The following is a 25,082-nucleotide window of genomic DNA, read 5'->3' on the forward strand; positions in this document are numbered from 1 at the left end:
AACATATATAAAAAATAAAATGTTTGTCACTTCAAAAACTGTTCGGAGTTTTTGTAAAAAATGCTCGCATATACAATAAAATGTTTGCAAGTTTGAAAAAATGTTTGTAAAATAAGAAAAGTCCATGATTTCAAATCAAACTCCATGTATTAAAAATTAGTAAAAGCATTTAACAAAACACTTTCTAATTCAAAATATGTTAATGCATTTAAAAAATGTCCTAAAATTTTAAAAATAGCTAATGCCTGTTTTGATAGTTTCTTTTTTTATTGAAATTTTTCCGTTCCATTTTTGTTTATTTCTAATTTAAATAATTTAGAATTACAAAAGCATTTGCATATTTAAAATAGGAATTTTGAATTAAAATGTTGACGAAAACATAAAATGTTTGTGGATTCAAAAAAGGCGCCGGATTTTTATAAATTTTTTTGCAAATTCCAAAATAATGTCCGTGAATTTAATAAATATATTATTGACTTATAAAAATGTTTATTTATTCAGAAAAACTTCATGCGTTTCAAAAAAATTTGTGAATTTAAAGTAAAATCCTCAAACATCAAAAATTATGTTTGTCTTTTCTAAAATTGGTCGCCAATTCAAAAGAAAATATTTAAACCCGTTTGAAATATAAAAAATATTCACGATTTTTAGTATATGTCTGTAAATTGTAAAAAATGTTCTCGATTTTAAAATTATTCTCATATTTGTAAAATTGTTCATGAAAGATCTAATGTATGTAGTTAAACATTAATGCTTCTAAGCCTTTATGAAAATATACCCATGTGATTTTTGAAAAATTAACTGTTAGATGGTTGGATTATTATTGTATGTTTTCTAAAAAAATCTTAAAATTAAGAATAATTATTTGAGTTACCAAGATTTTTGACAACCATGATATTTTTTTTTTGAAAATGTAAAGATTGCTTCAACTTGTGAATAAATTTTAAAGAATTTTTTTTTTTTGCATTTGTGCATAAAATTTCAAAATCAAACGATGATGTGTGAACATAATATGATCATCATCATTAAAGATTATGTTTTTTTTCTCTCGTTGCAACCCACGAACCATTTTGCTAGTAAAGAAAAAAAAAACAGTGTGAGCTTAAGGTGTACGCTAAAATCGTCCGTCTCCGCGTGGGTAATAAGCAACCGGTGAGTCCTCCTCCTCTGCCCCCAAATCGGCAACCGCTCCTCCGCAAAACTCTGCTCCGCCGCGGTTGATTGCGATTCCCCATCATAACCCAACCCCAATCCGGCGACACCCTCGACGGCGGCCATGGCGGACTGGGCGGGGCTCCACGAGGACTTCCTCCTCCTGCTCGTCCCGCGCCTCCCCTCCCTCGACCTCCGCAGCTTCCGCGCGGTCTGCGCCTCCTGGCGCGCCGCGGCCGCCACCTTCGCCTCGGCCGGCGGCCGTCCGCGCCCCGACCGCCCCTGGCTCCTCCTCCCCACCGACTCGCCCGACCCGGACTGCCGCCGCCTTGTCATCCGCCGCGACAGCGAGGTCCCCGTCGTCACCCTCCCCGCGCGCCTCGGCCGCGCGCACGACCGCCGCTTGTTCCCCCTCGGCTCCTCCCGCGGCGTCATCGTGGCCGCCGACGACCGCGGGGGCATGCACCTGCTCGACCTCTTCACCGGTAGGCGCGCGCCTCTGCCCCCCGCCGCGGCGCTCCCCCTCGTCGACCGCGTCGAGGGCACCCCTGCCGGCCTCAGTGTCTACCTCAAACGCGACCCGCAAGCCTACTCCATCGACGGCCTGATCCACCACAACGACAGCCTGATCTACAAGGCCGTCCCGGTGCCCACGCCCGGCGGCGGGGCGCTGGTGGCCGTCATCTACCTACTGCCGCACCATCGCCACCAGTTGGCCACCGCTCGTCCCGGCGACAGCACCTGGAAATCCGTGAAGCTGAGCAGCATCCCGGCCATGGTGGACCTGGCGCTCCACCGCGGGCAGCTCTACGCCAACACCCTCGTCGGGATGGTGTACGTCTTCCCGGAGCTGCAAGGGCTGGGCTCCGCGTCCCCGGACATCATGCCGACCGCGACGCGGAAGCCGACCTCGTCCCCCAAGAGCAGCTTCCTCGTGCAGACCCCCGGCGGCGGCGCTCTGATGCAGGTGGAGCTCTTTGGCTCCTCGCAGGAGGCCGAGGGCGGGGAGTTCGTGGTTCGCGTGCTGGATGATTGCGGCGGGACGTGGGAGGAGGAGGAGGACATCGGCGACGTCGCGGTGCTCGTGGACGCGACCGGCGCGGTGGCCGTGTCCACCAGGGACTGCCCGGGGCTGAGGCCCAGCACCATCTACTACGCGGACCTCAAGGGCGGCGACACGCGGATTCGGGCGTACAGCCTCGCCGGCAAGCACAAGAAGATCGAGGTCGTCGAATCCCTCCCCATGGCGGAGGAAAACAAGCGGCGGCCGTGCTTCTGGTTCGCGCCGGTCTATTCACAGTGACAATGAGGTCTGATCATATCAATGTCCGTTTTTAGCCTTGCTAAATTGCTCGGCGCCGTTTGATTTCTTGTTTGTTGGTCGTCTCATCACGATGCAATGTCTGCGAGTTGTGCAATGTTTATGGGCAGTGATCTGCCAAACTTTCAGCCCGCGGCGCGCGGGCCCGCACGATCCACCAACCCCCGCGCGTCCGCACCGTTAGATCCGCATGCAACATTTTTCATCCTATGCAGCAAAATTTTGATGCGATGCAGCAATTTTTTCAACGGTTGCAACAAAAAATAAAATTTGTAGCAAAAAAAAAATATCTACGTGATCGTAGCAAAAAAAAAAACGAAGCTGATGGTACGTGGTAGCAAAAGTCAAACACCGGTTGTAACAAATATTTACGTGACGTGTATGCAACTTTTTTAGTGAACGGTTGCAGCAAAACATGATGTCCGTTGTAGCAAAAAAATAACATGGTTGTAGCAAAAGTAAAAAACATCGATTGTAATGAAAAATCTGACGAACTGGAGTTGCAACCAAACGTATATGTAGTTTTTTTACTGGGATAAAAAATAGTAAAAAAATGCTTGCAGCAAAAATGACGCTGGCTGCAACAAATTTGGATGAAAAATGTTGCATCCATTGACGAGCGAAACGTGCGGGTGGAAAAAATGTTGCAAGGGCCTGCGCGTGCGAGGGACGACCGGTGCGCGGGTGGGAAACGATTCCCAATGTTTATCGAGACTCTGTAGTACCAGGAACTTTGTGTCCGCAGATCAGTATTGTACTGCTATCCATAGGCAAAATTGACAAATCTAACCCTTGGACTGAAAGAACTCGCAAAGTGAACCCTCGGTGGAAAAATTTCACGAAGCTGACCCTTTCGTGTGGCGCCTAACCCTTTCGTGTGGCGTCCGACACCTAGGCGCCACACTACACTCTGTGACGTCTAAGTTGTAGGCGCCACACGCATGTCCACGCTCGCACAGGTGCTCCCCCTCCCCCCTCCCCCGGCAGTGCGACGCCTAAGGCTCAGGCGTTGCACATGCTGCAGTGTGGCGTCAAGCTCTTAGACGCCACACATGCACTTATCCAGCCACGAATCGACCCCCTCCCCATTCACCCCCTTCAACAGAGTCTTCACAACTCGAACTGAAATCCCCCCTCCTCAAATCCCTCTCCAAATCAACAGATTTGAAGGTTTGGCCCGGGCATTTTGTGTGCAATCCCTCCCTTAAGGTAACCCCCATCCCCTCCTTCTCATCCCAAAAAAATCTCATTTGGTAACTTTTTTGCAAATGTGAAGAAACCCTAGTTCTTCATAAAATTTGGGATGTATATGATATTGTTGCATTTGTTTGTATGTTAGGATAAGGGGTATGACGGGGTTAGGATTATGGTTGTTTGGATGTTTGCATTATGGTTGTGTTAGGGTTAGGATTATGGATGTTTGGATGTTAGGAATAGGTTTTATTTTTATTAAATAGATTTTATAGTATTTGGATCATTGCTTATAAAAAATATTGTATGTTGTGTTGTTTAGGGATGGGAAGAACATGTGTTTATGTTCATCACGTGGACAAGGATGCCTTTTTAAAAGGATTTGAATTGGATGGACCCTAGTGATGTTGTTGAGTTTGATGGTAGACATAATGTGGGATTTGAAATGCACATTCGTTGAAAGACCATGCGTGTCAACTCCGAGCAACGTTGGCTTGCATACAAGGATACGGTGGCCGAATCACTAGACAAGGCTCTAGAGTTATTTGCCATCAAGATAAATGTTCCTAACTTGCATTTGGATTTGAACCGGGTTGCCTCTCCGATTGGCAATGCAAGTCCTCCACGCATCAACGAAGAGGCCAACATTAAACCTCTTTCAGCACAACAATCGAGTATCCAACATGAACCATTGCTAGAGGAGAATGATGAGCATGATGATGATGAGAATGATGACACTGTTCTCCATGACAACAGCCTTGGTGATTTGGACAAATATAATTTGCAAGAGACAATGGATCATTTTATTCCGTACTCATGTGGCTATGCATCCGAGTTGGACGATGAGGGTCCCGATGAAGAAGTTGATGAGGAAGGGTTCACGACAAAGGAGGCTGAAGCTTTCGTGAAGGTATTAGGGCGGGATCACCAGATACCATTGTTCGAGGATCTTAGCCTTGCGGATGAAGCCGTGGTTGACGGAGGCGAAGGCATATTGTTTGGAGTTAGGCCACCTTCTCACCGGGACAAACATGGGAAGAATATTATTTTGCCGGGGTCAAAGTTCGAAACATTCCTTGAACTGAAGATGTGGTTGGATGAATATTCCATTACGCATTATAGGCCACACAAAGTTGTTCATTAAAACATGAAGCTGCGTTACACGGTTGCACGTGAGGATTCAGGATGTCCATGGATTGTTCGTGCAAGACCATGGAAAGGAGGGTCGGGATGGAACATTGTCAGTTGTATGCCTCACAGGTGTCGAGGCAAGAGGGTTGATGGCAAGCTTTTATCGCAAAACCATAGACAACTCACCTTCGAGTTCATCGCTTATAGGCTTTCCAACTCCATCTCCTCTCTTCCTATAATGAGCATAAAAAGCGTACAAGGCCTTGTGAAAGCCCTCTTTCACTACAAGGTGAAATACGAGAAGGCATGGAAAGCGAAGCAATCCGCATTCAAGCTGTTGTATGGTGATTGGGAGCAAGCATACAACCGACTACCTAGGTTGTTGGGAGCTATTGCCGCCACTAACCAGGGCATGGTTCATGTGGTGGAGCCGTACGGGGAGAAAACAAGGATTCACAATGGAAAGACGGTCCGCGTATTTGGTCATGCATTTTGGGCGTTTGAGCAATGTGTGAGGGCTTTTCAGCACTGTCGGTCGGTCATCTCCATCGATGGCACGTTTTTGACCGGACAATTAAAGGGCACTTTGTTGGTTGCAATAGGAAGTGATGCCAATAACCGGTTGATGCCTTTGGCTTTTGCTTTGGTTGAGGCGGAGAACAATGTTAACTGGGAATGGTTCTTGCATATTTTAAGAACCAAAGTATTACCGTCTGAAAGGGAAATCCGTGTCATATCGGATAGCCATCAATGCATACTTAACGCGGTTGAAATTGTCATTCCCGGCCATGCTCCTTTGCACCATTGATGGTGCATGAGGCATTTCTATGCAAACTTCTACCGGGCATGTGGCAGCAAGGAGTTGACGCGTGATCTTCAAGATTGTTGTCAAGCATTTTCGGACAAACGATTTGCAAGATTGTAGAACGCTTTGGTTGCAAACAAAAAACTTGATGCAGGTGGGCTTGAGTTTCTCAACAGGCACATTCAACTTTGACCCAAGTGGGCACGAGCTTATGACAAAGATGGCCGAAGATATGGTCAAATGATCACACGAAAATGACATGTAAGGCAAATGCAGATGTGTAGTAATGTTCATACATAACATAGGGGAGCGCACTTACCACAAAGTTTAGAACTGGGACGAAAGAAGTTTGGTACCCTTGGTGAATTATCCTATTGTATTCGCCATGGGCAAGTGCATCGAAATCAGTGGGATCTTCTAATATTTCCTCCTCGTAAGTCGGCGGACAAATCTCCACTCGAGTACTCTCGTGAAACCATCTTACATAGTTGTTGAACGCAAGCGGACAATGCTCACGGGCTGGGTTGCTTGCGTAGTCCTAGAGATAACATACCACATGTACACGCGAGCATAAGTCTGGATCACCTCGTCATTTGCATCCTCAGGACAATGAGCAAAGTTGGGTGCAATCCAAGTGAAAGGAGCGCCAGCCGGGACTCTATATTTCTTCCCTCCATCTTCTACCTCCGGCTCTGGAGGTGACATACCAATAAGGGCCTCCATTTGTTGCCGCCATCCCTCAGAATCAGTGCTCATACAAAGAGGCTTCCCCTCGATCGGATGTACGGCGATCATGGAAACATCTTCAAGAGTCACTGTCATCTCTCCGGTCCAGAGGTGAAAACTATGGGTCTCCGGCCTCCACCGATCAGTAAGTGCACTGATTGCCGCAACGTTCAGGTTGGGCATTGACCGACTCACAAGCTGAATGAATGGAAGGAGTCCTGTCATCTCGATATATGGTGTGTACCGCTCATCGTACGACATGACAGTCGATGCCCCGTGAGACCGAATCTTCAAGGGCATAAGCTTCTGCAAACATAGAGAAGTGATATGATTACGGTTTGATCTTATTAAATAAATACATGATTTTTGAACATATGTTGTACTTACCATCCCCTTCTCCGACATCAAGTAGGCCCGGTGTTCAATGTCATAGTCATCATTCAAAAGCCACACCATCCTACATATCACAAAAAAAATACACTTATGAATCTACTCATCTTCAAGAAAATACTCATATGAATCTACTCATCTACTAATCCACTCATCTACATATTACTAAAAAAATACTCATATGAATCTACTCATCTTTAAAAAAAGTAGTCATTTACTCATTTCCTCATAAAATCCACGTCATCTACTCATAGGAGTAGTCATATACCAAAACTACTCATCTAGGATTCATAAAATAGGACTAACTCTTCATCTACATTTCAAATCCAATCAAAACATGTCTCTCAACCTAACTAATACAAATCTGAAAAATACGCAATAATTTTTGGATAGAAAGATGGGAAACGGAAGAGATTACCTCCTAGACAAGTTTGGGGGATAAATACACGGAAGAAATCAAGAGATCTGAAGCATTTCGAAGAGGGGATTGAGATGAGGAGAAGAGGAAGCCGCCGTTGCTTTCGGTTTGAGAAAAACGAATGGGAGGGGTGGGGGAGGGGGCCGGCCCGTGGCTGGATAAGTGCATGTGTGGCGCCTAAGCGCTCGGCGCCACACTACAGAGTGTGCAACGCCTAAGCCTTAGGCGTCGCACTTCCGGGAGGGTGGGGCCAGCTGTGCCAGCGTGGATGGGCGTGTGGCGCCTAGCGTCACACAGTGTAGTGTGGCGCCTAGGTGTCTGGCGCCACACGAAAGGGTCAGCTGCGTGGAATTTTTCCTTCGCGGGTTCACTTTGCGAGTTCTTTCATCCCAGGGGTTAGATTTGTCAATTTTGTCGCTATCCATATGCTACGCCTATACCTGGCCATAACCTCGGACCGGGCTTCGGGACGGGCTTGACAAAGCCCACGGCAAAAAACCCAGGCCTGAGCGTGGCACAACCAAGCCATCGGGCCTGAAATTCAGGCCGAAGCCCGACCCATCACTGTAAAAGCCCGTCGGGCCTTGGGTCGGTCTTCTTCTCTAAATCCCAAAAACGTAAGCTCGGACCCGACAACGAGCTCAAAATCTAGGCCCAAGTCCGGCCTGCCCGTGGCACGGTCGGGCCGGGTAGGGTCCGACCTTTTCGGGTCGTGTTGACCGGGTCGGGTTTCGCATGGCCAAGTCTACCTACACCAGTGTAGCGTACATCAATTTTCACAAGCCTTACATCCGGACCCTCCAAACGTGGAAAAAATCATTGTTTTGACCTTTTTGGCTTTGTTTAGCCGGATCTAACCCCGTGTGCGAAAAAATTTGGATCTAACCATTTTTCTATCGCCACCTTGTGATAGCCTGGCTTATTAGGGATGATAGACTACTCATATCAATAAGGAATTCCTTCTTTTCCGGGAGTCCATTCAAACAGAACTCTCAGGTTAAGCGTGCTCGGCTTGAAGTAGTTCTAGGATGGGTGACCGACCGGGAAGTTCATCCCGGGTGCGCATGAGTGAGGACAAAGTGCGCAGAAAAGACTAGTATTGATATATGGGGCAAGTCTAGATCCCGCCGGGAGTAACGACCACCGGCGGGTGTGTCCGGGGCGTTACAAGTTTGCTATCAGATCCAACCCTCGCGGTTACACGGATGTTTGCGGACAGGTGTGCTGTCATGTTGTTCATGACGTTTGTGACCCGTCGTGGCACACGGCATGGCACATGTACTGGACTGGATGCACACACGTTTGTACCAAGAGGGAACGCTCCTGTGGCCCGACGACGACGTCGGTTCCTCTGAGTGGTGGTGTATGTGATAGCATGGCTTATTAGGGATGATAGACTACTCATATCAATAAGGAATTCCTTCTTTTCTGGGAGTCCATTCAAACAAAACTCTCAGGTTAAGCGTGCTCGGCTTGAAGTAGTTCTAGGATGGGTGACCGACCGGGAAGTTCATCCTGGGTGCGCATGAGTGAGGACAAAGTGCGCAAAAAAGACTAGTGTTGATATGTGGGGCCAGTCTAGATCCCGCCGGGAGTAACGACCACCGACGGGTGTGTCCGGGGCGTTACAAGTTTGCTATCAGATCCAACCCTCGCGGTTACACGGATGTTTGCGGACAGGTGTGCTGTCATGTTGTTCATGACGTTTGTGACCCGTCGTGGCACACGGCATGGCACATGTACTGGACTGGATGCACACACGTTTGTACCAAGAGGGAACGCTCCTGTGGCCCGACGACGACGTCGGTTCCTCTGAGTGGTGGTGTATGTGATAGCATGGCTTATTAGGGATGATAGACTACTCATATCAATAAGGAATTCCTTCTTTTCTCGGAGTCCATTCAAACAAAACTCTCAGGTTAAGCGTGCTCGGCTTGAAGTAGTTCTAGGATGGGTGACCGACCGGGAAGTTCATCCTGGGTGCGCATGAGTGAGGACAAAGTGCGCAGAAAAGACTAGTGTTGATATGTGGGGCCAGTCTAGATCCCGCCAGGAGTAACGACCACCGACGGGTGTGTCCGGGGCGTTACACACCTGAGTTGGCGATAGGATAGAACAGGCTACCTCCACGGTCTCTTGCGTTGGGGTGACCTTGGTGACGTGGATTAGTGGCTACCGTCACAGGGAACGCCCTACCGCCACAGCGGGTGGCGCTAGGGTACTCAGACATATAAGTGAGTGTTGGGGCTTGGGTGGGTCCCACCAGCCACCCATTCACCCCCCAAATTCTTTCTTGTCCGAGCTGAACTCCTCTCCTCTCTCTCCTTCCCCCATCCTAGCCTTCACCAAATCCATCTCCATTGCTTGAGGTTTCTCCGGTGAATCGAGCCCAATTTCATCATTCAAGGTACCTCACTCACTCTCTTCTTTTTGGTTGGTTGGAATCATCTTATTTTGGTGGCATTATTTACTTTTATGCAAACCCTAGTTTATGTCATTTTTGTGTGAAATCAATGGATTTGAGGGGTGTTATGGTTGTATATATGCTTGACCATGAGTAGTATGCCTAATAATCTTGTTTGTACCAATATCTATAGTTAGTGTTAGGCATTTTTCTACGTTTGGGGTTAGGGTTAAGGAATGTCATGATTTAGTTGTTAGGGTTAACCCATGATATTTCATTATTTATTTGTTGTTTTGAATGTAATGCATAGAATTTCCTCGATCCATGAATGTGTAGTAGTTATTTGGTCCATATTATGTTGTCGCCTTATCATTGACATTTTTACAATGTATTTAGATGGATAGACTTGTTAATGTACATTATTTGGATAAGGATACATTTATGAAAGGCAATGTCAACCCAACCTATAAGGAGGTGGTTGTGAAAGTGATAAGTGTGTTACATTGGATTGATCCAAATACAATCCATGGCTTATACCCCCCTACAATCCATAGCATCATCAAAACAAGCAAACTATGCAAGCAAAAATTAAAATTTGTCTAAAACAAAATATTCTGTAATGATCAGCACAAACATCATTCTTCTGTAACTCAAACAATTCTGAAACACTAGGACAACCTGAGGAATTTGTATATTAATGACGTGTAAAAAATTCATATCAAAAAGACGTTCGAGTAAAATCAGAGAAATTCTGCACAGAACGCAAAAGTTTTTGTTTTTGCACAGGATCAAATCTACTATCATCCAAATCATTCCAAAGGATTTACTTGGCACATTATTGAAATAAGAGACACAAAACATGATTAAGTCTTTTAGCTAGCCATGATAATTTCAATGATGCTCACTTAAGAATAGTAGATGAAACATGTAAACGAGCATCATGAATATTATGACAAGCATATTATTTTTATGGTACAATGGTATATTCAAGGGGATAATTATTTTTATGAGAAACTTCCATGAAAAATTCTACATTGTTTCAATGAGCATGAACAAAAGTGTTCAAGGTCGACCTTCACTTCTTCAATGCATAACTTTTCAAACGCTTCTATTTTAAGAGGCAAGTAAAAAAATTGTGTTTTTTATTTTTCAATTTTTTTATTTGTTTCACCCACAACTAAATAAATAAAATAAGAAAACATAAACAAAACAAAAACAAAATCTACTTAGTGATAGAAGCAAACAAGCATACATGAAAATATTAACCCCATGTTATTACTCCACGGTAATGGTGCAAGAAAAGAGCTTGATAATCCCCAAGTGCAAGGAATCATCGTAGCACTTTTCAAAGATGGAAGTGATAACTATGGAGTGTCGAACCCACAAGGATTTAAAGGTAAGCTCAATATTCTCTCAAGTCCTATCTGCCATCGATACGACTCTACATGCACCGAACGTTTGCTTCTATTTAGTAATGAGAAATAAAATTGTGTTATGGGTATAAAGAGGTTAGCTTTGCATGATATTGAAGAACTAAAATATGAAAATAGTTGCTGCACTAAATATAGTTAGAATATAGTACAAATAGCGAGTGTGGAATAATTATGGTATGGTGTGCGGAATCATCATAGGCAATTGATAACAAGATCGGTAATCATTCTTGCAATTTTATATGAGGGAGAGGCATGAGGTAACATACTTTCCGTACTTGGATCATATGAACTTATGATTGGATCTCTATAAAGCATCGGTAACTACTAGAAATCATTAAGGTAAACCCAACCATAGCATTAAACATCAACTCCCCTTTACTTCCATACGTAAACAACCCCTTACTCGGGTGTAATCTTTTATCACTCTAGCCACCCACTATAAATGAATCATGAACATATTGCAGCACCCTTCAGTGTGAATCCTTCACGCATGCGCCTCACGGAAGGCACCTTAGGACAACATGAAAAGAAAACATACACTCAAACTAATCAAGATCATCAATCAACCCAAAGGACAACATCGAGCTACTCAAACATCATAGGATGGCAACACATCATTGATTAATAATATGTGGCATGAAACACCATGTTCAAGTAGGGGATTACAGTGGGGTGCAGGAGGTTGGACCGTTGAAAAGAGACGAGAAAAGTGATGAAGACAGTGATGTTGATGAAGACGATCACCGCGACGATGGCTCCCTCGGCGGCAGTCCGGTGCCGTGGGAAGAGAGGGGGTGAGAGTCTCCCCACTTAGGCTTCCTCCTCCATGGCTTCTCCCCATCTTGGGAGAGGTTCTCCCTCTAGTCCTTGGCCGCCATGGCTCCCGGAGGGGCGACCCTTCACCGTTTCTTAAATATCCGGAGATTCGTAACTCCGATCGGGCTGAAATTTTGAGGGTATTTTTATCGGGAAAATATCTTTCTTGCGGTGAAAGAATGGCCCGACCTGACTTAAGAGATGGCCACAAGCCACCAGGGCAGGTCCACCCCCCTGGTCGTGCCCTATTGTCTTGTGAGAGCCTCGGGCATCGTGCGGCGTTGATTCTTCTCCCAAAATTCACACATATTCCAAAAAAAATGTTGGAAATATGCCCTAGAGGCAATAATAAAATGGTTATTATCATATTTCCTTGTTCATGATAATCGTCTATCGTTCATGCTATAATTGTATTAACAGGAAACACTAATACATGTGTGAATGAATAGATCACAATGTGTCCCTAGCAAGCCTCTAGTTGGCTAGCTCGTTAGTCAATAGATGATCATGGTTTCCTGATCATGGACATTGGATGTCATTGATAACGGGATCACATCATTGGGAGAATGATGTGGTGGACAAGACCCAATCCTAAGCCTAGCACTAGATCGTATTGTTCGTATGCTAATGCTTTTCTAATGTCAAGTATCTTTTCCTTCGACCGTGAGATTGTGCAACTCCCGGATACCGTAGGAGTGCTTTGGGTGTATCAAACGTCACAACGTAACTGGGTGACTATAAAGGTGCACTACGGGTACCTCCGAAAGTGTCTGTTGAGTTGGCACGAATCGAGATCGGGATTTGTCACTCCGTGTGACGGAGAGGTATCTCTGGGCCCACTCGGTAGAACATCATCATGAGCTCAATGTGACTAAGGAGTTAGTCACACGATGACGTGCTACGGAACGAGTAAAGAGACTTACCGGTAACGAGATTGAACAAGGTATAGGTATACCGACGATCGAATCTCGGGCAAGTTCTATACCGACAGACAAAGGGAATCGTATACGGGATTGATTGAATCCTTGACATGGTGGTTCATCCGATGAGATCATCGTGGAGCTAGTGGGAGCCACCATGGGTATCCAGACCCCGCTGATGGTTATTGGCTAGAGAGGTGTCTCGATCATGTCTGCCTGTCTCCCGAACCCGTAGGGTCTACACACTTAAGGTTCGATGACGCTAGGGTTATAGGGAATTGTTATACGAGATTACCGAAAGTTGTTCGGAGTCCCGGATGAGATCCCGGACGTCACGAGGAGCTCCGGAATGGTCCGGAGGTAAAGATTGATATATAGGACGGATGGTTTCGGACACCGGAAGTGTTTCGGGCATCACCGGTAACATACCGGGACCGCCGGGACCACCGGAGGTGGTCCCGGGGGACCACCGAAGGGGGGTGACGACCCCGGGAGGCTAGATGGGCTAAGTGGGGAAGGGAACCAGCCCCTAAGTGGGCTGGTGCGCCCCCCACCCAGCCCATGTGCATCAGAAAAGGGGGGAGAGGGGGGAACCCTAACTTAGGTGGGCCTTAGGCCCACCAGAGGGGTGCGCCACCCCCTCCTCCCCATATGGCCGCCACTCCCCCCATCTGGGAGGTCTGCCGCACCCCCTAGGGTGGGAACCCTAGGGGTGGCACCCCCTCTCCCCTTCCCCTATATATAGTGGGCACTTTTGGCCTTTGGAGGACACGGTTTTCCCTCTCCCTCGGCGCAGCCCTGCACTTCTTCCTCCTCCTCTCTGCCGGCGCTTGGCGAAGCCCTGCCGGGAGACCTCATCTCTCCACCAACACCACGCCGTCGTGTTGCTGGTCTTCTTCCCAACCTCTCCCTCCTCCTTGCTGGATCAAGGTGCGGGAGACGTCACCGGGCTGCACGTGTGTTGAACGCGGAGGTGCCGTTGTTCGGCACTAGATCGGAATCGCCGCGAGTACGACTCCATCAACCGCGTTCTAGCAAACGCTTCCGCTTAGCGATCTTCAAAGGTACGAAGATGCTCTTACCCCTCTCTCGTTGCTGGTCTCTCCATAGGAAGATCTGAACATGCGTAGGAAAATTTTCAATTTATGCTACGTTACCCAACAAAAATATCCGTAAATTTTTACCGCGTTTGGAGTCCGTTTGATATGGATTTTTTGCGAAACAAAAAACACACAAAAAACAGGAGCTGGCACTGGGCACAAGACAAGTAAGTTAGTCCAAAAAAATAATATAAAATGCTGCTAAAAGTATATGAAAGTTGTAGAATATTGGCATGAATACTTCATAAATTATCGATACATTGAAGATGTATCAACCCCGCGGCTACCTCGTTGCCTCCCTTGCCCCCCACCGCCCTTCTGCCCAACGTCGAGCCCGTTCGGCCCCGTCACCGTCGTCGGAATCAAGGTGAAACGCCGCCGAAAAGGCCATTGTTGATTCATCGGATTGCTTCGTTGCTTCTTCTTTTTCTATGGTCTTCGCATCTCACCTTTCTTGCAATATGAATCTCGGGCAATTATCATACCGATACTCTCCCAATTGATTCATCGGATTTCTTCGACGATCGAATCTCGGGCAAGTATCATACCAATAGACAAAGGGAATTGTATACAGGATTAATCGAATCCCGACATCGTGGTTCATCCGATGAGATCATCGTGGGACATGTGGGAGCCAATATGGGTATCCAGATCCTGTTATTGGTTATTGTGTGGAGAGGTGTCTCGGTCATGTCTGCATGGTTCCCGAACCCGTAGGGTCTACACACTTAAGGTTCAGTGTTGTAATGGGAATTGTATGTGGTTACCGAAAGGTGTTCGGAGTACCAGATGAGATCCCGGACGTCACGAGGAGTTCCGGAATAGTCTGTATGTGAAGATTTATATATGGGAAGTCTAGTTTCAGTCACTGGAAAGGTTTCGGGGTTCATCGGTATTGTACCGGGACCACCGAAAGGGTTTTGGGGGTCCACCGGGAGGGGCTACCTGCCCCGGAGGACCACATGGGCTAAATATGGGTGGGAACCAGCCCCCTAGTGGGCTGGTGCGCCCCCCAAGGGCCCTAGGCGCCTAGGGTTGGGAACCCTAGGGCGTGGGGGCGTCTCCCACCAACTTGGGAGGCAAGCCTCCCCCCTTGGCCGCCGCCTCCCCCTCTAGATGCATCTAGGGGGCAGCCCCCTCTCCCCTTCAGCCTATAAATAGATGAGGGGTGAGAGGGAAGCGGCACCCCTAATCCCCTTGTCCCTAGCGCAACCCTCCCCCCTCCTACACCTCCTCCTCTATAGTGCTTAGCGAAGCTCTGCCGAAGAACCACGAGCTCCACCGCCACCACGCCGTCGTGCTGCCGGAGCTCTCCCTCAACTTCTCCTCCCCCTTGCTGGATCAAGAAGGAGGAGACGTCCCCCGGGGTTGTACGTGTGTTGAACGTGGAGGCGCCGTTCGTTCAACGCTTGGATCAGATCTTTCGCGATTTGAATCGCCGCGAGTACGACTCCATCAACCGCGTTCTTTGCAACGCTTCCACTTAGCGATCTTCAAGGGTATGAAGATGCACTCCCTCTCTCTCGTTGCTAGCATCTCCAAGATTGCTCTTGGTGACACGTAGGATTTTTTTTGAATTATTACTATGTTCCCCAACTGGAAAGGCCATTGTTGATTCATCGGATTGCTTCATTGCTTCTTATTTTTCTATCGGTCTTCGCATCTCACCTTTCTTGCACACAGTTGTAGGTTATTCTCTCTCGTCGCGGGTGACCTTATTGGTTTGCACGACATTTGCCGACTGGGGTGCACCACCACCGCGCTGCAAGTGGTCAACGAATTGCCTAGGTGAGTTTTTTTGTTCGTTTATTTGTGAACCGGGTTGTTTGGATTGAACCTAGACATTTGAATTGTAGATGAAGAGGTTGAGGGAGATGGCCTTGGAGGACTCGTTGTCATCCAAAGAGGAAGAAGACGACGATGACTTTAACATCGTTTTAGGCATGATTTTCAATGATGATGTTCGGTGGCCGAGGAGAGGATCATAGTTTGGACGCATACACATCAACTATGACAGGGCGGAGGGTCATGCCAAGATCATAATAGACTACTTTGACCCAAATCCAACCTATTTGTACAACTACTTTCGCCGGTGCTTTCAGATACACACAAGTCTTTTTCTAGACAGTGCAAAATTCATTGAGAGATATGCTGACTGGTTCAAGCTCCAAAGAAATGCACGTGGAGATATAAGTGCAAGCCCTCTTATGAAGTGTGTTGTGGCTATTCGAGTCTAGGCATATGGGTGTTCGGCCGATGCAATTAATGTCTATGTCCGCATTGGTGAAGACACAATCTTGGAGGTTGTTCGAAGGTTCACTATAGCAGTGATCGCTGTCTTTGGCCCGGAGTACTTGAGAGCACCAATCGAGGAAGACCATACATGTTGATGACCGAGAGTGAAGCGTGGATGCTTGGATCACTTGACTGTATGCACTCAAGATGGAAGAATTGTCTTGTGGGGTGGAATGGTTAGTAGAAAGGCCACACTAACAACCCAACGATCATTCTTGAGGCGGTTGCAATGAAGGATCTTTGGATATGGCATTCATTCTTTGGTTTGCCTGGCTCTCACAATGAATTGAATGTGCTGTCGAGATCACCACTATTTCCAAGGCTTATTACAGGTGAAGCTCATGTTTTTGCAACTACTCGGTCAATGGGCGCAAATAATCAACGAGTTACTACCTTCGAGATGACATCTATCCACAATGGGCCACCTTGGTCATCAAATAATTCCGGGTACAAAAGGTAACAAAAAAATTTCACTTTGCCCAGTGTCAAGAAGCTGCTAGGAAAGATGTTGAGAGAGCCCTTGGTGTGCTTCATAACCGTTTTGTAATTATTCGTGGCCCTGCCGAGCACTCAAGTTCCAAGGTTCTATGACGGCTCATGACTTGTTGCATCATATTGCATAACATGATCATTGAAGACGAGAGAGATATGCCTCAGAACTTTCGGTACGTCACCAACGGGACTCTAGTTGAGCGAGAGTATGGTACGAACATGATCGTGGCATTTCTTGAAGAGCACCACAAGATCTAGAACCGTCAAGTTCATGCTCGGCTCCAACAAGAACTTACTAAGCATTACTCGCAACATTTTAGTGAGTCCTAGTTGTTCTATCACATGCTATTGCTACACCTGGACCATTCGATGTGTTTAAATTTGAATAATTTGGTTTGTAAACGTTGATTTCGGTTTGTAAACTATATTAATAATTTCGTTGAATATTCAAATTTATGTTTAGTTTTTATATGTGTGCTAATATGTGATTGCAATTTATACTAGAATTGCAAAGTTTAGAAACTCCGTTAAATAGGGATCGGGTACTCCGTTAATTTTAGGGAATCGTTAAAAATGACCATAGTGTAGTATATTTAGGGGCTGTTTAGTTCACAACCACAGTTTGCCAGTCACAATTTAATTGGCATGTGTTTGATTTTTGATACAGTTTAACTTGTCACAATTTATTGCCCCTATGATCCATTTGTCATAGTCAAATTTATTTTGTCAAAGTTTGACGTTTAATCTTTCAACCACACTTTATGATTGGCCATACTTTTATGGCTTACCACATTTTGATTTGGTAAAGTTAGTCCCCCAATCAAACATACTACTTTTATTCCATTAAATTTTGACGGGACCTATGCGATCCCCTATATTTAAGTTAATATAGTCTCTTCATTTAAAATAATTGTCTCAACTTTACACTAGCTTTAGTATAAAGTTGTACTAATCTTAAAACATTTATTTTAAAACGGAGAAAGTATTCCACTATTTTTACCTGATCGGTTGGAAATGGCCTTACATCCACCGTACCACTGGTGTTCCAATGCTCATTTTTTCCCCAACTTTCCGGCGTGTGGAAGTGCTGTTCGATTTGCCATTCACCTAGGACCAGTTTTCACGTTGACCGCGCCACGGCCGTGGGATCCCCAAACCACCGGAACAGTCGCCGGCCGAACCCGTGAAAGTTCCCGTCTTTCAACAGAGGGCGTGAAGCAATCCAAGGTTCGAAGGCGATCGCACCACCGTCCCGTGTCGCACACTCGCACCGCTGCTCTCGTCGGGCCAGGCCACAGCCGCGCAATCGCATACCCCGCCTCCCTGTCCAGCCTCCAGCCACAAGTGACAAGTCCTCCTCCTCCTCCTCCCCCACAACGCGCTCCGCCGCCGCCGCCGTCGACCGAGCCCAGTCCCGACCCCGTTAAAAGCCCGGCCGGCGCGCGTGCTGTTTTTCATTTCCTTTCTCTTCTTCTCTCAAGGGAAGGGGGGGCACTGTACTAGCGCGAGCCGGAGGGAGAAGGGTAAAGAAACAGGCCAAGAAATCCACTGACGGCCGGCGGGGAAAGGCGCCCTAGGCGATGGGAACAGTGCTGGACTCCCACTTCCTGGCGCTCACCGCCATCGTCACCGTAAATCTCTTCCGCCGCCTCCTCTCCGCTCCTGCCTCGCCGTCTCCGTTTCTCTGTTATTAACTGTTCCCATTCCGGTCTTCTTGGTGGTGGTTGTGGTGTCAGGTCGGGTACCAGCTGGTGTTCTTCATCATCACAGCTCTCCTCCGCATCGACAAGGTCACCGATTTCGCCGGTAGCACTCCACTTCCTACTTCTTCTTGTTATTAATTTATGTCGGGTGAATCTAGTTAAAGACAGTGTTCTCGAAAAAAAATATCAGTTAAAGACTGTCCATGAGCTCGATTTCTCAGCCTCTCTGTTTTTGTTTCTCGGAATCTTAGTATATATGCTCTGCGTGTGTCAAGATTGCCATCTTGCTGTGCACGTCAATTTAGATGCTGCCTGTTCATCCTAGTAGTTAGGAGGCGACCAGTTTCTTCAGAAATAGGTGCTCGGGTGAACCCCCTTGTCTGAATACTAGCGTGTATTCGATTTCTCCGCAACGGGATACCTTGGTAGTATCCCTTTCCTTTTCACTGATTTGTGTACTTTTTTTCAGGCAGTACAAATTTCATCATAATTGCGGTCCTGGTAGCAGCTTTGAAGGGAACATGGCACTTCCGTCAGGTAAATAAATACCAGTAGTAAGAACTCAGTCCACTTTGGGTGTGTTTGGTTTCAGGATGAGGTGGAATCGGAGGGGTTGGTTCCATCCCTAGCAGCCGTTCTCGTGTTTAGTTGGGTTAGGAATCGGAATTGGGTCATCCGCATGCAGAGAATATTCCCTCCAGATGCTTCACCAAGTGATTCCGCCGATTTGGAGGAACCGACTCGTTATTCGTCCATTAAAGCAAGGAAAAAAAGAAATAACCAAGCAATTCTCACCGCGCTCACCCCCGCACCCGAACAAAAGTTTTCGTGGTTATTTTTTGGTGGTTATTTTTTTCATTTTCGTGATTAATTTTCGTAAATATTTGGTATGTACTCATGATCATATATTTTTATTTGCATGTGTTGAAAATAGAATGAAAATGTTGCTGAAAATTTAAATTATAGGCTTATCAAATGCAAAGAACTCTATTTGTTCAGAGATATAATCTCACCATTTACAGATTCTTCTCATTTCATCTCTCCAACTAAACACCGGGACGGAACCAACCCATGACATTTTTTATCATCAACTGAACACAAGGATGGAACCAACCCATGACTTTGGAATGGGACCATGACATTCCATGACTTTTGGTTCTCAAACCAAACACACCCTGTTACTCAGTTGTTGTAAACATGACGCTGTTAACGTTTAATACAATTGCGTGTAAATGTTTAGTTCCAAAAAAATGGATTAGACATTGTCGTTGTCCAACTTGGTAGAACAGTTGATGTTTCTTTTACCTTTACGACGAATCACATTTCTTTTGTACTAATATACTTGAAACATATGTTCAACACCAACGCCTGTCCTAGTAACAGTTTATCCAAACGCTGCACTATCTTCAATTACTCCTTTTTAGGTGAAAATGCCTGGTATAAGTTACTAAGTACGGCCAGCCAGCTGTTTGTCTGAACCTTGCCTATAGATCGTTAGAGCTGTCGTGAGTTTGATGCGTGTTTAGATTTAAAATAATTTACCATCCCTAGTATGCAGTTGAATTTGCTTGGGCATGGATGTTATTGTTTTTGCAGCAATGTGGCATAATCGTATCTCTGCACTGTCTATGCTCATAAAGCAGAAAGAATCGTCTTACCACTTACATATTACAATTAAATTAAATCCTACATATGGTACCATGGTTCTCAAAGACTAGATGGAAACTGTATTCATGAGGTGGCACAATAGTTACCCAAAGTTCCAAACCCATTTAATGGGAAATACAGCATGGCATATGTCTGTTTGATGAAATCTCGTTAGTTTTTCCAAGTTGCAAAGAAACCATGGAGTTAATACAGAGATTGGGATAGTATAAATGTCAAGCATAACCTCATTTCATTTCAAAGAATATCTGTCAGAGGATATTGGTATTCCTGTGTTACCAACTGGATATTTTATTCGTCCATGTATTATTTTGAAGCGCTGTCATTTCAATTGCTCTTTTAAGAACTTCGTCCATTTCTGAACATAAACCCCTTTTTTCAGATCGTGTTGACAGTGCTTGTTATAATTTGGGGGCTTCGCTTGGCAGTGTTCTTACTAATGAGGTATGTTAACCTAAAACAGTATATTCTGTTGATAGTTCAAACAGCCCCCACTGGACTATATGTCTAGTGGAATCTCCTTTTTTGTGAAAAATCTTTTAAGACATCTGTTGCCTGAGTCAAAACATGTTGTTCTTATGAAAGTGAGTCGCTAATGCTTGCTTTGCCTGATGTTTTCTAGGATTTTGCAATGGGGAGAGGACAAACGGTTTGATGAGATGCGCAGTAACTTGGGGAAATTAGCTGTCTTCTGGACTTTTCAGGTAAGTTTTGCAACTTATTTTAAGCAACTAGAGCTGGTTAAATGATAATTGCATTTGTAAAGAGAATCTCACCAGGACTTTTACCTGATTTGAACAGGCTATCTGGGTTTGGACTGTCAGCTTGCCTGTTACTATTGTGAATGCAAGTAGCAGCAACCCTTCTATTGAAGCTCGGGATATCATTGGTTGGATAATGTGGGCCATCGGGCTATTTGTGGAAGCCATAGCTGATCAGCAGAAGCTTAAATTCAAGAATTCTCCAAGCAATAGGGGAAAGTGGTGTAATGTTGGTCTTTGGAGTTATACTCGCCACCCAAATTACTTTGGGGAGGTCAGTCAATTTACTGTGATTATTCTCTGCATACATGACGTCTATTAAATCCTTGACTTAGTTGGCCCTTGTCTGTAAATCTATGTATCATCCATCATTCACCGCAAATCTTTTGCTCACATTCTCAATCCTGGGTTCTCGTTTCCCTAGGATGCACCCAGCATTACTCTCACGAAAGTGAAATACATTTCCCTAGGACAGAGTATGAAAAGCTGAGACAGTTCCAAGAAAGTAATACCAAACTAAACAGACCTAATATGATAACTACTACTCCCTCCGTTCCTAAATATAAGTCTTTTAAGTGATTTCACTAAATGTCTACATACGGAGCAAAATGAATGAATCTATACTTTTAAATATGTCTATATACATCCGTATGTAGTCTATTAGTGAAACCTCTAGAAAGACTTATATTTAGGAACGGAGGGAGTAGTATTTTGGGTTCCATTGTTATGGCTTTTAATTGTCAACTCTGTTTTAGCTCCACCGTTTCACCGCAATAAGCTTGAACTTTGTAACTCACCAGTACAACTAATATGATTGTATAATACGGTTCGCCGGCATAGTCAATACGAAATAAATTACTCAGGTTCGATCAGCTGAGTAGATTTTTAAACAATAGGTTCGATCAGCTGAGTAGATTTTTAAATAGAAGTAAGGTGCAGATATTAGATAAAGTCATCACCTGCAAACAATAAGACAGGAACATTATTACTGCAGAAACATATTGCTTCGAATGATAGGAAAGAGAACTATATGAAAAAAACGCTACTGCTTATGGATTAATTCAGTGCAGACACTTCTATGCACACTTAGGTTTACATGTACTGATCGAGATCAACTGTAGCATTTTAGTGATGCAAGTAGTTCGATAGGGAAACAGTTGCTACATGTGAAAAAGAACATGCTAGGTAACCGCATTTGTAGTCTCTCAGATCATAGCCTTGAGCAAGCAAGTATTTTAGGCTAACTTTTGCTGGGCTTGCTGAGCTTCTCATCATTTCATGTTTTATCATCGTTTCATCATGGATAGCCTTTTGTTCATAATAATTCCAGATAGTTACCTCAGTGTACAGTGAATGCTAGCATTACGGAGTCCAAATATCAGCTCATCATATTGTGCACCATCCAACCTTTTATGATATAAATTTTGAGCATTTCAATATGGAGTGTCGAACAAATCCCAGCATACGCTTGACAGTTTAATCTGATGCAGATACTCCTTTGGTGGGGGGTGTTTGTAGCATCAACTCCGGTTCTCTCAGGAGCTGAATGGCTTGTAATCTTGGGACCCATCTTCCTGGCGCTCCTGCTTCTTTTCGTTAGTGGGATTCCACTTCTTGAGGTTAACTTCTATTCTTGCGCATCGAAACCCATCCCTAGTTTGCTAGTATATCTTTTATCTCAATGCTAATGCACCTCATCCTCTATATCTCGCTGTGAAGTCATCTGCTGATAAGCGCTTCGGCCGGTCTGAGGAATACCGCACATACAAGAAAACCACAAGGTAAGCACCATCCTTTTCCTAGGTCATTCCCAGATCTCTCCCCAACCACTGCTTTGTCGCAGAGGAGTTACTGAATTTCGCACCGGTTCTTCCTCTGCAGCCCTCTGATCCCATTGCCGCCGGTCGTGTATGGAGCCCTGCCTGATTGGTTCAAGGTGGCATTCCTCCTGGAGCTGCCCCTCTACAACCCCGGGCCGGAACGCGACCCCGTCAGCTGAGCGCCGAATGTGCGTTGTTCTTCAGATCACAAGTGATTATACATGTAATGTACTGATTTTATTTTGGATGGGTGATTCTTTTCCCATTGATTTCAAGGGGTTTACGGTGAAGTTTGTCCATATGTATCTATCTTCCAGGATGTTCAAAAATCAAAAGCATAGACTGTGTACCTGTCTTCAATAGGGATATTGTGTACTCGTGTTAATAGTGGAGTAAAAGTTTGATTTTATTTTGTACCAAATCCTGTATGAAAGTCTGTTTTTCTCTAGTTTCTATTGGAATTTTATTTACTGGTTAACGTGAACTCCGGTTTAAATCTTTCTTCCCAAACGGGCTTCGACGGTTTGTGATATTTGTCTGGGTTCAGGTTTATCAGGATTCAAATTACAGCAAGTATCAGGATTCAAATAGAATCTGCACGATCTGTTGTCCAACACAAACTGAAACAGCATAATGTCGAACACCTATCTACTGACGTCCGGCACGCCGGAGAGGCTCACGCCGGCGCGATGGACACCTTGTCGACCTGCACGACGTACTCGAGCGTGGCCCCGGGGGGCACCTGCGTGCCGTCGTCCCCGAAGTCGGCGCCGTCGTCCCCGAAGCCGAGGCTCGCCGGGACGACCACGCGCCGCTTGCCGCCGCTCCGCATGGACCGCAGCGCGTACTCGACGCCCTCGCACATCCCCCTGGTGTAGGGCCTGGAGCCCATGACGAGCGCCAGCGGCCGCTTCCCGTCGCCGAACGTGTCCACGAACGCCTCGCCGCCGCCGCCGCCGGACACCCGCCCCTGCAGGTCGATCACCACCAGGTCGCCCGGCCGCGGCACGTCGCCGCCGCCCACCCGCATCTCGGTGTACCTGCACCATTGCTGCTGCTCAGACGAGCTACGTACCTACCCAAGAACGTACGTACTGTACTTAGCTGGTGCCATGCCATGCCATGCATGCATGATTTGCTCACCGGATTCCATTGGGCAGGACGACCTCCTGCTGCTCCTCCACATCCCTGCGAGAACGAGACATGGCGGTTAACGAGAGCATGGTGGAGGATGATGATTAATGGAGGTGAGGGGTGGAGGACGGCGGCTGACTTGGTGTTGGCCTGCTGCTGGGCGACCTCGAAGCGGGTCTTGAGCTGCTCCGACACGACGCCGAAGGCCAGGAAGCCGACCCACGCCAGCCCGGCGCCGATGCCGAACCGCCGGGTCAGCGACGACGCGACCCAGTCCGTCGAGTCGGCCGACGTCGCCGCGCGCTTCGGCGCCGGCGCCCTCGCCTGCGCCTGCATGGGCTCTTGCTGCTGCTGCTGTGGCGGCGGTGGGGGCTGGTCGGACGGCGGCTGGGCGCTGGGCGGGCGCGAGGGCGGCGCGCACGAGACCTGCGGCTTGGCGGCCGGGCGGGCGAGGAAGGCCGGGGTGCTGCCCAAGAACGTGGCCATGGCGAGCACCGGCGTGATACGTAGGCTGCCTGTGTGTGTGTGTGATGGGTGAGACCGTACGGCGAGCGGAGCGGAGCAGCTGGGAGGAGGAGGATGGAGCCGGATATTTGGCTAGCCTTTTCGTTGCTTTGCTTTCTCTACGTTTGAGATTTTTATGCTGCGTTTCTTGGACCGAAATGTGGCCACACACACACACGCCGGCGACTGGACAGCTCGAGAGGCTTATCCGGTTATCTCTGTGTGCCTGTACGAATGAACTCAATAACATCTCCTTCCACGGAAATGAATATCGTCGAAACGTCTAAACTGAAGTCGAGAAAATACAGACTTGAATCGTGAAAGGCTGATTCCCCCACAAAGGAGGGCACAATTCGCATCTCTGGGGAAGGTCCCCTTCTACATCTCTGGGGAACAGTGACTCCAAAACCATTTAAAAAATGCTAAAAAATCCTAAACTTTTTTATGACAATTTTTGACAAATGTTTTAAGAGATAGTAAAATTTCAGATTGAAACCACGTTTGTGAAAGTTGTGGCAAAAATAACAAAATCAGTGGTACAAAATGAAGGTAGCATTTTCAGTGTATAGATTTTGTTGTTTGTCACGACTTTCAAAAATGTGATTTTATGATGAATTTTGTAAGCCCTTAAAAATTTGACAAACTTTTTTTATTAAAAAAACAGATTTTTTAAATGTTTTTGTTCACCCGAGCTCATTTGAGCTCGGGTGCAAAAACATCACGTCCCATCTCTGGCCTATACTTACTTACATTCTGCATTACTTCATGCTTGAATTTTGTTTTTTCTTACAATGAATCTTCTCCTCTCTTGCGGTTTGCATGTCAATATTAGAGTAGCGTCAATGGAGGAATATTCTGAGAGCATTTTTCGCAGACCCTATATAAACTCGCGACCCGTAAA

General features: G+C 46.1%; 2 protein-coding genes and 1 pseudogene across 2 annotated transcripts; 2 read left to right on the forward strand and 1 right to left on the reverse strand.

Moving 5' to 3' along the window:
* The first annotated feature begins 1,093 nt into the window (after positions 1-1,093).
* LOC123451044 lies at positions 1,094-2,570 on the forward strand (annotated as a pseudogene).
* Positions 2,571-17,759: 15,189 nt separating this feature from the next.
* Positions 17,760-23,021, forward strand: LOC123447415 (probable O-methyltransferase ustE). The gene is made up of 9 exons (XM_045124010.1): positions 17,760-18,225; positions 18,331-18,400; positions 18,767-18,834; positions 20,345-20,406; positions 20,585-20,666; positions 20,764-20,997; positions 22,214-22,342; positions 22,443-22,504; positions 22,605-23,021. Exons 1-9 carry the CDS (start codon positions 18,175-18,177, stop codon positions 22,720-22,722), a joined length of 876 nt encoding a protein of 291 aa, XP_044979945.1. The 5' UTR covers positions 17,760-18,174; the 3' UTR covers positions 22,723-23,021.
* Positions 23,022-23,107: 86 nt separating this feature from the next.
* Positions 23,108-24,364, reverse strand: LOC123447416 (peptidyl-prolyl cis-trans isomerase FKBP17-2, chloroplastic). The gene is made up of 3 exons (XM_045124011.1): positions 23,817-24,364; positions 23,687-23,731; positions 23,108-23,583 (listed from the first exon to the last, which is right to left on the reverse strand). Exons 1-3 carry the CDS (start codon positions 24,161-24,163, stop codon positions 23,220-23,222), a joined length of 756 nt encoding a protein of 251 aa, XP_044979946.1. The 5' UTR covers positions 24,164-24,364; the 3' UTR covers positions 23,108-23,219.
* Positions 24,365-25,082: the final 718 nt, after the last annotated feature.

The sequence above is a fragment of the Hordeum vulgare genome, chromosome 4H (assembly GCF_904849725.1).
Source record: "Hordeum vulgare subsp. vulgare chromosome 4H, MorexV3_pseudomolecules_assembly, whole genome shotgun sequence".
NCBI lineage: Eukaryota > Viridiplantae > Streptophyta > Magnoliopsida > Poales > Poaceae > Hordeum > Hordeum vulgare.